Source organism: Seriola aureovittata, chromosome 18, assembly GCF_021018895.1.
Source record: "Seriola aureovittata isolate HTS-2021-v1 ecotype China chromosome 18, ASM2101889v1, whole genome shotgun sequence".
In the NCBI taxonomy this organism is placed as follows: domain Eukaryota; kingdom Metazoa; phylum Chordata; class Actinopteri; order Carangiformes; family Carangidae; genus Seriola; species Seriola aureovittata.
The window spans coordinates 9,733,432-9,748,460 of NC_079381.1; the positions used below are offsets into that span (position 1 = coordinate 9,733,432).

Consider the following 15,029-nt stretch of genomic DNA (forward strand, 5'->3'; position numbering starts at 1 on the left):
ATTACAGCATCAATTCAGCAATGACTAGCCACTCATTTCTATCTATCTATCTATCTATCTATCTATCTATCTATCTATGTTTTTCAAATCGGACACCCACACAGCTCCTCCAGCCCACGTGGTTCAGAGTGAATGGGACCCTGGACCATTAGCAGACGGCCTGAGGGGGATGCGCCCTCCCCTCCCTTCCATCAATGGATGAGAGAAAACTGCTTAGACTTGGCTTGTTACCGACAGAGCCTCAGATATATAAGGAGCAGGCAGAGAAGGTTTCAGTCGCTGGCAGAGCCATACACACCTCACCTGCATAGACACATACACCCACATATACACTTGCCACACGCCTCCACCTTCTGCAAGGTCCCCCTTCATTCCAGCTCACATCCCCTGCGGTAGTCTGACCGGATGAGTTACCCGGTGGACACGGTAGGGAGCCCCTTCCGGAGAGTTATGGATACTAGGACGACCGGCTACGGCTACAGCCGCTCCAGCGGCACCCCCTCCAGCGGCTTTCGCTCCCAGTCTTGGTCCCGAGCAAGCCCCGGCTCCACCATGACCACATCTTACAAGAGGAGCGTGAATATGCCGGTAACCCGAGCTTACAGCTCCACGGTGCTCAGCTCCGCCGACAGCGTTGATTATAATCAAACCTCCATCCTGAACGGAGACTACAAGCGATCTAATGAGAAAGAGCAACTTCAAGGGCTCAACGACAGGTTTGCTGTTTACATTGACAAGGTGCACTACCTGGAGCAGCAGAACAAGCAGATCGAGGCGGAGATCCAGGCACTGCGGCAGAAGCAGGTGTCCCGCTCCCAGCTGGGCGACCACTATGACCAGGAGCTGCAGGAGCTGCGCTCGATGTTGGAGCAAATCCACCATGACAAGGCGCAAATTCAGCTCGACACCGACCATATTGAGGAGGACATCCAGCGGCTCAGGGACCGCTTTGACGAAGAAGCTCGCATCCGGGAGGAGACAGAGGCCATTATCCGTGTCCTGAAGAAGGACATGGGCGACTCGGAGTTGGTGAAGTCAGAGTTGGAGAAGAAAGTTCAGTCGCTGCAGGATGAAATTGCCTTCATCCGCAACAACCACGAGGAAGAGGTGAGCGACCTCATCGCCCAGATTCAGGCTTCTCAGGTGACCATGGAGAGGAAAGACCTCCAGAAGACAGACATCACCGAGGCTCTCCGGGAGATCCGCTGCGAGCTGGAGGGTCACTCCAACCAGAACCTGCAGCAGGTGGAAAACTGGTTCATGTGTCGCTATGCCAAGCTCACCGAGGCAGCTGAACAGAACAAGGACGCCATAAAGTCCGCCCGTGATGAGATAGCCGATTACCGTCGCCAGCTGCAGTCCAAGACGGTGGAGTTGGAGTCTGTGCGCGGGACAAGAGACTCACTGGAGAGGCAGCTGAACGACATCGAGGACCGCCACAACAGCGACCTGGCCAGCCTGCAGGTGAGAAACAGCTCCGAGTACAGAGCTGAAAATAGTCTACAGTTTGAATAGACTTTTAAATATTAATTTCATACTTTAACAGATGTTTTTATGTGTGTTTAAAACTTAATAATCGGCACATGAGTTTATTTTAACGATACTGGATAGATAAAGTAAATATGCTTAAAATTCAAATTTTCTATCATAGTGACGCAGTTTACATTTGAGGCACTATAAAAGATCCAACTTCCTTAATAACAGTGAAACGTCATATTTGTATTTCATGGTTGTTCAAACATTTTCTGCTGCACAATGATCCTACATTTCTCTTACAATCACTGAGCTCACTTTCTTTTCAAGCTTGAGAGATTTCCAAGTGTTAGGAAATAGTTAAAGGGAGTCACTGCAGCAGACTCTCTCTCCCTCTCCCTCTCCCCCTCTCTCACTCTCTCTGTCTTGCTGAGTCAGAGGCATGGGTCGATGCCTTCATTGGCTCTGCATCACATCACTGAGACTTTGGGGCGTGGGTGGGGGTGCATTGAACAAGTGTGGAGGCTGCCCTTGAAAAAAAGGCATTCAACATCTCCAGAGTACTGTATTGCGTCAGAATAAATTACAACAGCTCTCTGTGAACAGAGATTACACAGTTTGCAATAAAAGAGGGATAAATTAAAAGAAGCTGAGTTACACTGAAGCAAGGTTGATTAGAGAAAAAAGGTTTTTTAAGTAAATCGTTGCTATGAGTCTCCACGCAGTGACTTTGAAAACTGCACAACTGTGCAGCTGTAAAAGGGAACGTAGCTTTGTCCTGCATGCAGTTTTGTTGTACCTAATCAACTTTGTGTTGTCTTTGCTCTGTGTTTCCTCAGGAGACAATTCACCAGCTGGATAATGAGCTCAAGAGCACCAAATGGGAGATGGCACGTCACCTTCGCGAGTACCAGGACCTCCTCAATGTCAAGATGGCCCTGGACATTGAGATTGCTGCATACAGGTACATAAAAGTAGTTTAGAATTAACATTTACATTAATTTTACAGAATGGCTTCTCTTCTCTATATCAAATGTGAGTTTTAAAAATATCATGGATACATTTATTGTCCCATCAGGAAACTCTTGGAGGGTGAGGAGACCCACTTCAGCACTTTCCCTTACCGCCAGACTGTCACCACCAAAATCTCTAAGCCTAAATTAGAAACTCCTAAACTTAAGGTGCAGCACAAGTTTGTGGAGGAGATCATCGAGGAGACCAGGGTGGAGGATGAAAAGGCTGACATTGATGAGGCCTTGGCAGAGATAGCACAAGAGCTGTCTGCCACACTCGGAGAGGGAGGAGATGAGGAAGAGGAGGAGAAAGAGGGTGAAGAGGCAGAGGAAGCAGAGGGTGAAGGTGAAGAGGCAGAGGAAGAAGAAGGAGGAGAGGAGGAGGAAGTTGTAAGCGCCACTGAAGCCAAAGTAAGCTCTAGTGCACCCACTAAGGAGGAAGAGGAAGAAGAAGAAGAGGGAAAAGGAGGTGATGAAGAAGAAGAAGGAGAAGGAGAAGGTGGTGAGGAGGGAGAGAAGGAAGAAGAAGGTGAGGCTGAGGGAGAGGATGAGGGAGAAAAGGGGGATGATGCAGAGGGAGGTGATGAAGGAGAAGAGGGAGGAGAGGAGGAAGAAGAAGAGGAAGTTGAGGAGACAGCACTGTGCGCCAAAGCTCCAGAATCTAAAGCCTCTCCTGACAAAGAGAAGGCTGGAGACAAAGAGGGCAGTGGAGGAGAGGAGGAGGCAGAAGAGGAAGCCGTTGCTGAAGAGGAGGGCGGTGATCAGGATGAAGATGCAGGCTCTGACAAAGCATCCAAAAGTGGAGATGAGAAAGAGGAAAAAGATGATGCAGACAAAAGCAAAAAGGAAGATGATAAGAAGGTAAAAGATGAGAAAGCAGATGACAAATCAGAAAAAGAGGTAGCCAAGATTGAGGCTCCGAAAACAGAAGCTGCAAAGCCTGAGGCCAAAAAGGAAGAGGCTGCCAAAACAGAGGTAACAAAACCTGAATCCCTAAAGCCTGCCTCCCCCAAGTCTGAATCACCTAAACCTGAGTCTCCTAAATCTGAATCTCCCAAACCTGCATCTCCTAAACCTGAGTCTCCTAAATCTGAATCTCCCAAGCCTGCATCTCCTAAACCTGAGTCCCCTAAATCTGAATCTCCTAGGCCTGCATCTCCTAAACCTGAGTCCCCTAAATCTGAATCTCCTAGGCCTGCATCTCCTAAACCTGAATCACCTAAATCTGAATCTCCTAGGCCTGCATCTCCTAAACCTGAGTCCCCTAAATCTGAATCTCCTAGGCCTGTATCTCCTAAACCTGAATCACCTAAATCTGAATCTCCTAGGCCTGCATCTCCTAAACCTGAATCCCCTAAATCTGAATCTCCCAGGCCTGCATCTCCTAAACCTGAATCCCCTAAATCTGAATCTCCCAGGCCTGCATCTCCTAAGTCTGAGTCTCCCAAGGAAGGCTCACCAAAGGCCGGATCTCCCAAACCTAGCTCCCCAAAAGCTGAGTCCCCAAAGTCGGAATCCCCGAAACCTGAATCTCCAAGAGCTGAATCCCCCAAGTCAGAATCCCCAAAACCTGAATCCCCAAAAGCTGAATCCCCAAAAGCTGAAACCCCAAAACCCGAATCCCCAAAAGCTGAATCCCCAAAGGCCGAGACCGCCAAGCCTGATGCTCCTAAAGCAGCTGAAGAGAAATCAGAGAAAAAGAGTGACACAACAGAGGACAAGACGGTCGAAAAGAAAGATGTTGCCATGAATGGCGATATAGATAAGAGCAGCCCAGAAGAGAAAGACAAGAAGGACGAGGGGCAAGAAGTCGACATGATGGCTAACGGTGTTGATGAGAGCCCCGTGAAGGAAGATGGCAGCCAGAAAGTTGTAATCACCAAGACTGTGGAGACGATCACCACCGGAGAGGATGGATCCAAGCATGTCACCAAATCTGTCACTGTGACCGAGACAGTGAAGGAGGTGGAGGAGGTGCTGCAGGAGAAGATGGTCTCCACCAAGAAGACAGAGAAGCACTCCACCCAGTCCATCAAGCAGGTGACAGAGGGCGACTGAGGAGACTCCAGATGGCTGATCCAGCGGCCGAGGAGGTGTAGGAGGCGGGGGCCAGAGGAGGGGACATGAACACAAGCAATCAACCCAGAACTAACATAACAAAGAAAATCATACAGCTAGAGCGATGTAATAAAGATAACCACTCTCAAACATACAAAACAAATCATAGAGAGAAGCCAAAACTTAAATGCTACAAATTTCAAAAATGCATGTTGAGTGAAAGCTTTAAATGGGCTTCGCTGCAGCCGCGGTCAGGAGCAAGTGACTGAGACATTTTATCCTCTTATTTTTTCTTTCTGCAGTTCATGGGTGAGCTCTCGGGTGGGAGGGAGGGGGGTCTCTGCATGCTAGCTCAGGGGAGGGGAGTACTTTCCCCTCTTATCTGTATGTATGGTAGAAATACACTGTAAAAAGAGTAAATATATAAAAGGAATAAATGCGTTGTGGGTGGGAGAGCGAAAGAAATATTATTCAAGTTAAGAGGATTTTTGAGTTTAAGTAAAAGAGGGGGACAGACAGGAGGGAGGGTCCTCGATGTAGACACACGTTCTACTGAAGAAGCCTTACTTGACACATGAAGATACCAACTGAGCCAAAAAAGAAATAATTACACGACATATAGTGAAGAAAGACACAGGCAGTGATATGATAAACACATGACCATATACAGTACATCCAGTAACTGAAGCAAACTAAAGCTTAACAAACTGAAGAAACTCTTAGCCTTAAACATGCTTTTTATCAGTGTCTGTTATGTTTACCTGAGTGCAACTAAAAAAAAACTGTAAATGCGCAGATACATGCATTCTTGTATGCATAGGATGGACTTGAATTTAAATACAGATATAAATGAGGTGCTACTGTTTGCAATCCCATGACTTTACTCATCATGAACAATTTCCCAGCAGCATTTGCTCAATAAATGTCAATGAATAAAAAAAGTCTTGTGTCTTGTCATGTTATATTATTCTACTATGCTTTACAATTGTATGCATCTACTATTCCAAGTTGTTGCTTGTAGGTAGACGTATTGCAATGTATCATCAAAGAGCTTTACAATAAATACCTGACTATGAAATGAGTAGCTTTAAGATATAATGATATCTTATGTAAGATTTATATGGTCACCTATTTTAATTAACAGGCTACTGATTAAATAAGTAAGATTACTGATATGACTCTGGAGACAGCTAATGAGTATTAAATGATATAATATCAAATAAATACATAATACATGTAACAATAAAGAGTTTCTCTGGCATTTTCCACAGATGACCTTCATATATAATTTTCAATTTCACAGTTAAACAGAGAAAGTTTTAGTGGCCACATAATTGTATGTTTCCTCAGATTTTGGAGTACTTATATTAAAAAGTAGCTCAATATCTGACAATCTTGCCATTAATGTTAATTGTAAAACTAAAGTTATCAACCAAGGAATCTAATTCTATCTAATCAAATTTAGAATGTTTTTGTATTCCATTTAATTAAATACCATTAATCATTTTAATTAAATTTTTAGTGGCTATCTAATTTTGGAGAAACCGGTGTGATAAGATCTGTTTATGCTGAAAAAATTATATCTCTTCTTATCTGTTCATATATTGCTGAAAGATATTTCCTTCAGCCTTAGATGCATTTGATGAGCTACTGAACTAGTTTGCCAAGATGTTTTAAATACATGGCTTGTTTTGTTCTTGTTTTTTTTATGTCAGTAGCAACATAAAGCTGGAGAATGATGAAAATTTTATCACTGAGAGGCAGGCTGCAAATAAATTGCACTACATAAAAAAGATTTTAATATCAGTTTTTCAAACCCATCTCCAGGGCTCTATGATCCCTACTATAATGTCTACTTAAGAGAATAAAATAATGGAGCCACTGCTGGGTGATACCGGGTGTCGGTGGCTAATGTTTGTGAGTAGATGGCTTTTTATCACATTAGGGAGGATTATAGATGTAGTACTGTTGAAACAGAAGGTAAACTGTCTCTCACTCAAAGCTGATTGAAAAAAAAGAGATATAGCTTAACTAATTTCAGTGGGTTCCAATCTTTATATTTTACTTGTTAATGAAATAACATAATATATAATGATGAATATATAATGAAAAACAGACCCAACTTTCATATGATTTATCACCGTAATTTCTCTTAATTTGTAAGAACATGTAAGTATAATAACTAATGGCATACATTACTGTGCCTTACCCTGATAATTGTCATTTTGTTTAGATACATTAACAATTGGAAAATGTGTTGTTTTTATGGTAGTTTGGCCTCTTGACAGTGACTTGTTTATGTTCCAGTAGTTGTTTTATGGTAGAAATCAACCCCTCTTAGTGAAAGTATACTACGTTATTTCTGAAAGAAGAAAATCCCAATCTTTCTCTCCAAAATGAAGAGTTTAATTCATAAGCAGCAAACACATAAACACTCAAATCAATTCTTAGAGTCTATGCTTCTGTCTAGTATGAGGAGTACCTTATGGTGGCTAAAGTTTACAAATATCAGCAAACTTAATCTTGCTGTGTAGCCTAACTGACGCTGTTGACTCATTTAACTTACTTCGTGACTCGTCTCTACTCTTACACTGTGCTTAAACATTTGCTAGTGACATGATCATATCATTTCCGCTTGTAGCCACGGAGGCCGCTCTTTAACGAAAGTTACGCATGTTCGACTTAATATGAGAAACGAGTAAAGTTTAATAGTGAACCCCACCAATTTTACACCTGAGGAGAACTAGTTAGCCTACTGCTCATGCTAAAAACATTGGCTGCAGGGGGAACTGCGTGTAGTCTGATAAACGGCTGGAGCTGAAGACATGTCTGTAATTAACAAACCCTGGGGGTGTGGAGTTTGAAAGAAGTGACCTTACCTGCGCTCTGTTTGAAGCTAGAGGCTGGAGACAGCTACATTAGCACTACACACCTGGATCTCTGACCAAACCGTCCACTATCGATTGCATTGTGGGTAACGTAGGCGCCTGGTTTTGATAAGGAAGCGGAATTCATGAACTAATACAGGATATAACAATTCCTTTGCAACAATTTTGATACTCATTAGCTGACAACGTTAAAAGGGGTACAATGCTAAATCCGTGGATATTATAACGTTTGCTGCACAATAGCGCCCCCTATAGCCATTAGCTGAAACGACAGAATAATGACGCTATATTTCCCTTTATTCCTCGAGTCAGTTGTTTTAAAACATATTACATATGTTTTGTTTTATACCAAGTGATGAAGAAATAATTGTTGGTTATTTGGTGATACATTAGTGTTGTAATTGTTAATTCATATATTTCTGATCCTGTACGAGTTCTTCTGTGTTCATTATGGTCGTTTCATGGACATACATCTATGGGTTGTTTTAAAACGTCCCCTGAGAAGCAGGAAACAACAAACATATCTCCTGGTAGGTACAATGTGTTTAATTCGTGTTTTATTTTTGTGATAAAACCATTGTGACATGCTAAAATGTAGTTTAACAATAGCACAAACAGATAAGGTCCATAATTACACAGCAAAATTAACTTAAGTTTGCCAACAATAGAAAGCAAGCATTGTCCAGCATAAGCTACGGGGTATACCAGAGTAAGTAAGGTTGTAACACAGCCCTCTAGTGTATTCAATGAAATAAAAGTGGATTTTATTGCTCTGTTTTTCATTTGTAGGAGTGATATTCTGTTATTCCTTCTTTTCAAAGGTACATAGTCTCACTTCAGCAGACCCTTTGTAATAGGCTGTATAATAAATAATGGGATAGCAGTATATCTGACAGGTAATGGTGTGACAGGAATGTCTCACTGTTTTGTAATGCCAGAAGTAATTGAGACATCTCAAACTCCACTGCTGAGGTGAGTGTAGAACATTAGGTTTCCCAGGACTTGCAAGTTCTCATAAAAGCTACACTGTAACACCGTGTACTTTAAATCAAGACTTGTCTATGCTTCACCATACTCAAAATCAAGGACACATATGGCTTTAAGAATTGTTTATTCAACCACCAGAAAGTCACACACTCATTTTTGCCTTCAGCAATTACACACTGTATTACACTCTCACATTAGGAAGTGTGCAAGCAGACCTTTATGGACTACTTTTGATATTGGCAAGCAGTTAACCTTGATTTGTTGCTGTAAATGGCTATTAGACTTTTTTCTTGAGCACCATGTTAACAAGCAGATTTGAGAGGATAGCGCTGATGCCTCTACTGGTTATCGAGCTGTGGTCTGTACGTGGACAGTCTTGACGGAAGTTTGCTGAGGCTGCTGGCTTACTTCTTATCCTTTGTGCTCTTTTGTTCTGCAGCTTCAGGTATGGCCACTTTTTCTTCATCCTTCTCCTTTTTGGCATCAGCTTTGTCATCTGTTTTTGGAGCAGCTTTGTCATCTTTGTCGTCTGCTTTGTCTTCTTTCTTGGCATCAACTTTCTCTTCTTTGTCTTCACTCTTTTTTGCTTCTTCCTTCTCCTCTTTTTCTTCTTCTTTTGCCTCCTCTTCTTTGTCATCAGCTCCTTCTGTTTTTTCCTCCTCTTGTGCTTCTTGTTTGACTTCTGTCTCCTCTTCTTCTCCTTTGTCCTCTTCCTCCTCCTTATCTTCAGCAGCCTCTGTCACCTCTTCCTTTTGCTCCTCGTCATCACCACCTGTATCAATAGATTATTTTTGTTAATTGTCATCAAGACCTTACTAATTAACATTTATTTGAGCAATTAAAGTGAATTACAAAAAAGATGCACTAACCCTCCTCTTCCCCCTTGGCCTCTTCATCTCCCTCCTTAGCTTCCTCCTCATCTTCTTTCTCTTTATCTCCCTCCTCCTCTTCTCCTTCTTCCTCTTCCTTCTCCACTTCCTCTTCCTCCTTTTTCTCCTCTGTCTCCTCTCCTCCCTCTTCTTCCTTCTCTGCCTCCTCTTCCTCCTTTACCTCCTCCTCTTCTTCCTCTGCTGCCTCCTCCTCTTCCGCGGGTGGGCTGGCCTCTGCTTGCCGGGCGTGACTAGCAGAGATGATTCCCTCGGTGGTGCTGACGCTGGAGCTGAGCAGGCGTGATGTCATCAGGTAGGAGGCGCCAGAGCTCAGGCTGGAGAGGACGGGCCGGGCGTAGGAGGGCGCTGACAAACTGTGGCTGTACAAAGAGGACACTCCCCCAGCCATTCCAACGCTGAAGCGAGACTCCTCCCCTTCCAGCAGCTTCCTGTACAGGTTGGTGAAAAGACAGGTGATGAGCAGTGCAATAGAAAGGAAGTACAGTTTTTAAATTTGTTAGTTAGTGGCCATTTATTTACACTTCACACTGAATAGGGTTTTATCTCAGAATGTGTTTACCAAAATAAAGGTGGCCTGGACTTTTTGACTTTTCTATTCTAATGTGAGAACCTAAACATCAGCATAAATCAATAATATATTCAGTTTTGCTATACATTGTGCCAATCAAATCACATAAAAAGTAATGATAACAAATACTAGCTTTGTTTGAAATTGCTAATGCAATCCTATACTTAAATGTTAAATATCTTCACCTTAAATGACCTCATGAATAACTTATAAATCTATCTAAAATTCATGCTTCCTCATAATAAGGGATTTGTGCACTACTTTAACACAATAAAATTAACACTAATAAGACCTCTTTGATGCCTCTGATTCTTTGATATTTAGAAACCCAGCCGGATTTCTGATCCCAGTGCAGTTGCTTCTCACCTGTATGCAGCAATCTCGATGTCAAGCGCCATCTTGACATTCAGAAGGTCCTGGTACTCCTTCAGGTAGCGTGCCATTTCCTGTTTGGTGCCCCTCAGATCGCCCTCCAACTCTCCAATGGTGTCCTAAATAAAAGATAAGACACAAGGACTTACATATATATGTATCCTAAAAAATCAAATACACATCTTAGTAGAATACACCTGCAACACCACTGCTTACCTGCATAACAGCTATCTCAGCACTCTGCTTCTCCTCCATCTCATGCAGCTGTTTCTCCAGGGACTCATTGAGGCCTCTGCATGCATCAATCTCCAGCAGGCGGGCCTGGAGCTGGCGTCGGTACTCTCCTGCTTCGTCCTTCGAGTTTCTCACGGCATCACTGTGCTGGGCCACAGTTTCAGTAAGGGAGCCCACCTTTCCTCTGAACCACTCCTCAGCTGCCTGCATGTTCCTTGCTGCCAGCCTCTCATACTGGGACCGGATATCCCTGAGAGCCCCAGAGAGATCCGGAGTGGCGGCCTCAGACTCTTCAGCCATCTGGACGCCTAGCTGGACTTGGGCCTGAAGCTCGGCCACCTCACCTTCATGAATCCTCTTGAGGAAGGCCAGCTCCTCCAGCAGAGTTTCAACGCTCTTCTCCAGCTCAGCCTTAGCTAAGGCAGCCTGGTCGGCCTCACGACGGGTCTCCATCAGCCTACCCTCGGCCTCTTCACGAGCCAGCACCTCCTCCTCATATCGACCCTGCAAGGCGCTCAGGGTTTGTTCCAGTCGATCTCTCTGGCCCAGGACAGCCTGTTGCTCTGCCCTGGCCTCGTCCATAGCTGCTCTCAGGGAGCGGGCCTCTTGCTCATACAGTGCTCTCAGACGAGACGGCTCAGAGTGCCTCTGCCTCAGCAGCAGCAGCTCTGCCTCCAGAGCACGGTTCTGCTGTTCCAGCTCACGCACTCTCTCAATGAACCCAGCAAAGCGGTCGTTCAGATCCTGCAGTTGGCTGCGCTCTTGGGTGCGTACGGCACGAAAGTCAGAGCTGATCTGGGCCGCCTGGCTGAGCTCCAGTTCCAGGGAAGAGGCTGGTGAGGAGGAGGAGAGCAGCACTCGGCCGGGAGAAGAGTACTGCAGACGAGAGGAGGACATTGGGGAGGCATGGGAAGAGTAGATGGAGTGGGTTCTCCCTCTGGTAACCACACGAGGGGGAGCCTCGACGTACCAGCGTCTATACGACGAGGTGGAATAGTAGGGGTCATATCCGATGCTACTCATGGCTGAGTCGTGGGAGGACTGGCTGCTCTCCCTCTCCTCTGTGTGTGTGTGTATGTGTGTGTGTGTGTGCGTGTGGAGGTGTACGAAGGGCTCAGGTTTAAGCCTCGACTGCTTGCTGCTGCAGCAGCCTGGGCTTTTATAGTAGGACAGTGAGCTCTGACGCAAGCGCTTTCCCCAAACTCTGACAATGCAGGCTCGATAGGCTTACACTGCAACAGCAAGAAATGAGACAGAGGAACCATGGGAATGAGTGTCGGAGGAAAATAAGCAATGGTTAAAGATGGAGAGAACAAAAGACAGGAGGGAATAAGTGGAAAAATTACATGTTATAAAGTTATAAAGCTACATGCTCCTGTTTATCTTGTCCTGACTTAGGCATTGACAGTAATGTTCAACGGAGCTGAGTTTCTACATGATATGGAATTATAAAACAGATTTATCACAGTTTGCTGAACAAAAACATAAATGCATACAAAACAATAAATATAGCACATCACCAGTTTTAACGTCGAACCCGAAACCTTGACCTTGACCTGACCTTAACCACTGCAGTACTTCAAATAGATTCTGATGCAGTTTGTTAGGAGATCCATATATTATGTAGAGCGAAAACATGACTAAAACATACTTGTTGTGCTATCCCCACTGCAGGAGAGGGGGGGGGGGGGGGGGGGGGGGGGGTTGTCCTGATTTTTACAACCGTGACACAGCATCTCTCCTTCTGGTGGAGAGCAGAATTACAATCATGACCTCAAAAGACCTGCAATGATAAAATCCCACCCAAACAGAAGGTGACATGTTATAGTAAACAGCACAGGCAAACCAGTGTAACTGAAATTGAAATTATTACAATTAGTAGAAATATCATAAATGAATTGTTTTAATTTCTTGGTCCATCACTAAGTTCTACTGTTAAACTTGCAGCCTCTGTTTGAAGTTTTCTTTTGTTAATAATGTTTACTATACACTTTCAGCTTTGTATTTTTCTTTTTCTGACCTTGTGGAAAACTAAAGGCATATATTACCTTAATTCACCAATATAGGTAGAAACAAAAGTGACTGGTCTCTACATGCCTGTCTGTGCCAATGTCACAAGACATTTACAATATTTAATAAATACTGGTACATAATGTGATCGTTGTGATTTGACATGGGAAAGCTCAAGCGTTGTAATTACTTTTCAAAGCATGAACAGTTCATATTATAACTTTCTTCAAAAAAGAGATCATCTTAATTTATGGAAAGAAAGTGGAAAAGCAATTGGTTTTTGTCAGGTTGTTCTTCTAATTCTATAAAAGACAAACAGTCCCTCTCATCTGCAGCACAGTTACCCCAGCGGGTCAGTTACAGTTGCTGACATGTATTTTCTTCTCTTGTGTGACTGGTGGGAGTGTGTGTGTATATCTGTGCAGGTACAGTATGCAGAGGCTCAGTGAAGTTTACGTTGGGCGGTTCATCTTGCTTTTGAGCTCCGTGAATAAATGAAGTGTATTGCAGTGCTTTGCAGCAATATCTGTGTGTGTGTGTGTGTGTGTGTGTGTGTGTGTGTGTGTGTGTGTGTGTGTATGCATGACCCGATCCAGTAATTTGCCTATGCAGCAAAGGACCCCACTACTTACAGACGATGCTGTGCCCAGAACAGAAGTGAGGCAGGCAGTGGGAGGTGGGGAACTTCAGTAGGAGCTGCATGGACTCTGCTGCAGGCTGAGTCATCGTAACAGTGGTGATCACACAATCTCCCCTGTGTACACTTTTTCCCACTCTAACAGCAGTCTGACAATCTGCACCGGGGCGATTTTTGGCAGACAAGTTGCTTACAGAACCTGGGGAAATGAAATAGAGAGCAGACTATTAGTTTCTTTTCCCAAACAAATTAATTCACCTAAAGTGCTAATTTCTGTTGTTGCCCATTTTCTCTCTGAAGTTAACATAAATCTAAGTAAGTATCAAATAATTACTGTTAGCATTTCTGGTAACTTTTAATATCAAGAAACTGATGAAAGCATCACACACTCAAGAAAAACAGCAGCTTTGCAATATAGGGCAACCATATTCTAAAATTAATAGAAAATGAACAGTTGTTCTCTTGTTGATGATAGTGGTGAGGTTAAATATGTTTATGCTTTATTATGAAAAGTATTTATCAACTTTGTAACGATGCATTATTCCACTTTTGGGACTCGGGGGCAGAAAAAAACCCACTAAAACAGATACAGATAAACAACCATCACCAGACACAGAGCAAAATTAGCACTGACTGTGACTGGTGTTTCTGGGCATTTGGTGACTGCTAGTTCAATATTCACTTATTTCAGCTTTGTTTTGGCCTCTGCTGGCACAACTCTTAAGCTGCTACATGTTTGACTATAGTATGTTCCCCTGCCACTGTGTAACTGTGGCTGTTTGCTGTTTGGTGCTGGGCAGGTAGCATGCAGTACATACAATACAGGGAATGTGCCACAAAACCAATGCAATGATCTAAAGCAGGCTGGCAATTAGGCAGCATTGTTAGTTCATACTTTGCACATTACAATAACCCATCCCCTTTTCATGATCATATGATACAGGTTGACATCAGGCCTGGAGTTCCATTAATATTTGTGGACTATTTATTGTATTGGTACTATATACAATTTTATATTTATGGATCATAACTTGAATTGAAGAGGCAATAGACTTTGACTTTGCTTGACAGCTCAGCTTTGACTCTGTGGCTTAGTTTCCAAGCTTTGTCAGCACTTTCATCTCTGTCCTTTAAGTTTCAGTGCACTTCTGCTTCCCCACATCACATTTCATGAAGGATACTGCGCAATATTTGGCTTATATGTCTCGGAGGGATATAATATTTCCAGTAGGATGGAACACTAGACATTTCTGGAAACAAGACTCACAATAACTTTAATTATTATGTATAATAATACGTTGTAGTGATGAGACGCGGCACTTTGATCTTTGCAGTTAGCCACATACCTGTACCTCATATACAACTGCTAAGATTAATAACATGGTACAGTGTGTACAATGCATCAAACATTAACTTACTAAAACCTCAGGATTTATTTCTCAGGTGTTTTATCTCATAAAAAAAGTCTAACAGTTTGAGATATTGCCATGGTTTGCTCAATCTTACTGAATACAGACTGAAATGTTGCATGGTGCATTTAAAACTTATTTGTGTAACTGGTACTAGAGCAACTCCTAGAGGTGATGGACAGAAATAACACTTTACAAATTCCTCCATATGTTTTATTTTAAAGATAAGAGGGAGATTTTTATGATGATTCGATAACATATGATGATTTTTTTTCCAGGTTGGAACAGGTTGGGCCTTTATGAAACCAGGATGTAGTTATAGATCTCTAGGGAGGAATATGTTCTTTAACATTTCTTTCCTCCTTTTTTTCTGTTTCTCCAGATTTACTCCAGTCTTGATTTTACTGAAATTGTATTAACAATGATTGTTATTGGTAGTGGTAATAGCAGTAGCAGTAGCAGAAGTAGCAGCAGCTGTGGTTATAGTTGC

The 15,029-nt window shown here is 43.1% G+C and overlaps 2 protein-coding genes across 2 annotated transcripts; one reads left to right on the top strand and one right to left on the bottom strand.

Annotated features, from left to right (window-relative positions):
- The first annotated feature begins 252 nt into the window (after window positions 1-252).
- Window positions 253-5,486, top strand: nefma (neurofilament medium chain a). Its single transcript, XM_056404196.1, has 3 exons — window positions 253-1,464; window positions 2,313-2,437; window positions 2,552-5,486. The coding sequence occupies exons 1-3, from the start codon at window positions 406-408 to the stop codon at window positions 4,542-4,544; spliced, it is 3,177 nt and encodes a 1,058-aa protein (XP_056260171.1). The 5' UTR covers window positions 253-405; the 3' UTR covers window positions 4,545-5,486.
- A 3,040-nt stretch (window positions 5,487-8,526) lies between these two features.
- On the bottom strand, window positions 8,527-11,631 carry nefla (neurofilament light chain a). The gene is made up of 4 exons (XM_056404197.1): window positions 10,466-11,631; window positions 10,244-10,368; window positions 9,289-9,737; window positions 8,527-9,191 (listed from the first exon to the last, which is right to left on the bottom strand). The coding sequence occupies exons 1-4, from the start codon at window positions 11,504-11,506 to the stop codon at window positions 8,824-8,826; spliced, it is 1,983 nt and encodes a 660-aa protein (XP_056260172.1). The 5' UTR covers window positions 11,507-11,631; the 3' UTR covers window positions 8,527-8,823.
- Between the last annotated feature and the right edge of the window lie 3,398 nt (window positions 11,632-15,029).

Coding starts and splice junctions, on each gene's coding strand:
- nefma (XM_056404196.1), top strand. CDS start 406: ATGAGTTACCCGGTGGACACGGTAGGGAGCCCCTTCCGGAGAGTTATG. Junction 1,465..2,312: donor GCGACCTGGCCAGCCTGCAG/GTGAGAAACAGC, acceptor GTGTTTCCTCAG/GAGACAATTCACCAGCTGGA. Junction 2,438..2,551: donor ATTGAGATTGCTGCATACAG/GTACATAAAAGT, acceptor TTGTCCCATCAG/GAAACTCTTGGAGGGTGAGG.
- nefla (XM_056404197.1), bottom strand. CDS start 11,506: ATGAGTAGCATCGGATATGACCCCTACTATTCCACCTCGTCGTATAGA. Junction 10,369..10,465: donor CTGAGATAGCTGTTATGCAG/GTAAGCAGTGGT, acceptor TCTTTTATTTAG/GACACCATTGGAGAGTTGGA. Junction 9,738..10,243: donor ATCGAGATTGCTGCATACAG/GTGAGAAGCAAC, acceptor CAACCTGTACAG/GAAGCTGCTGGAAGGGGAGG.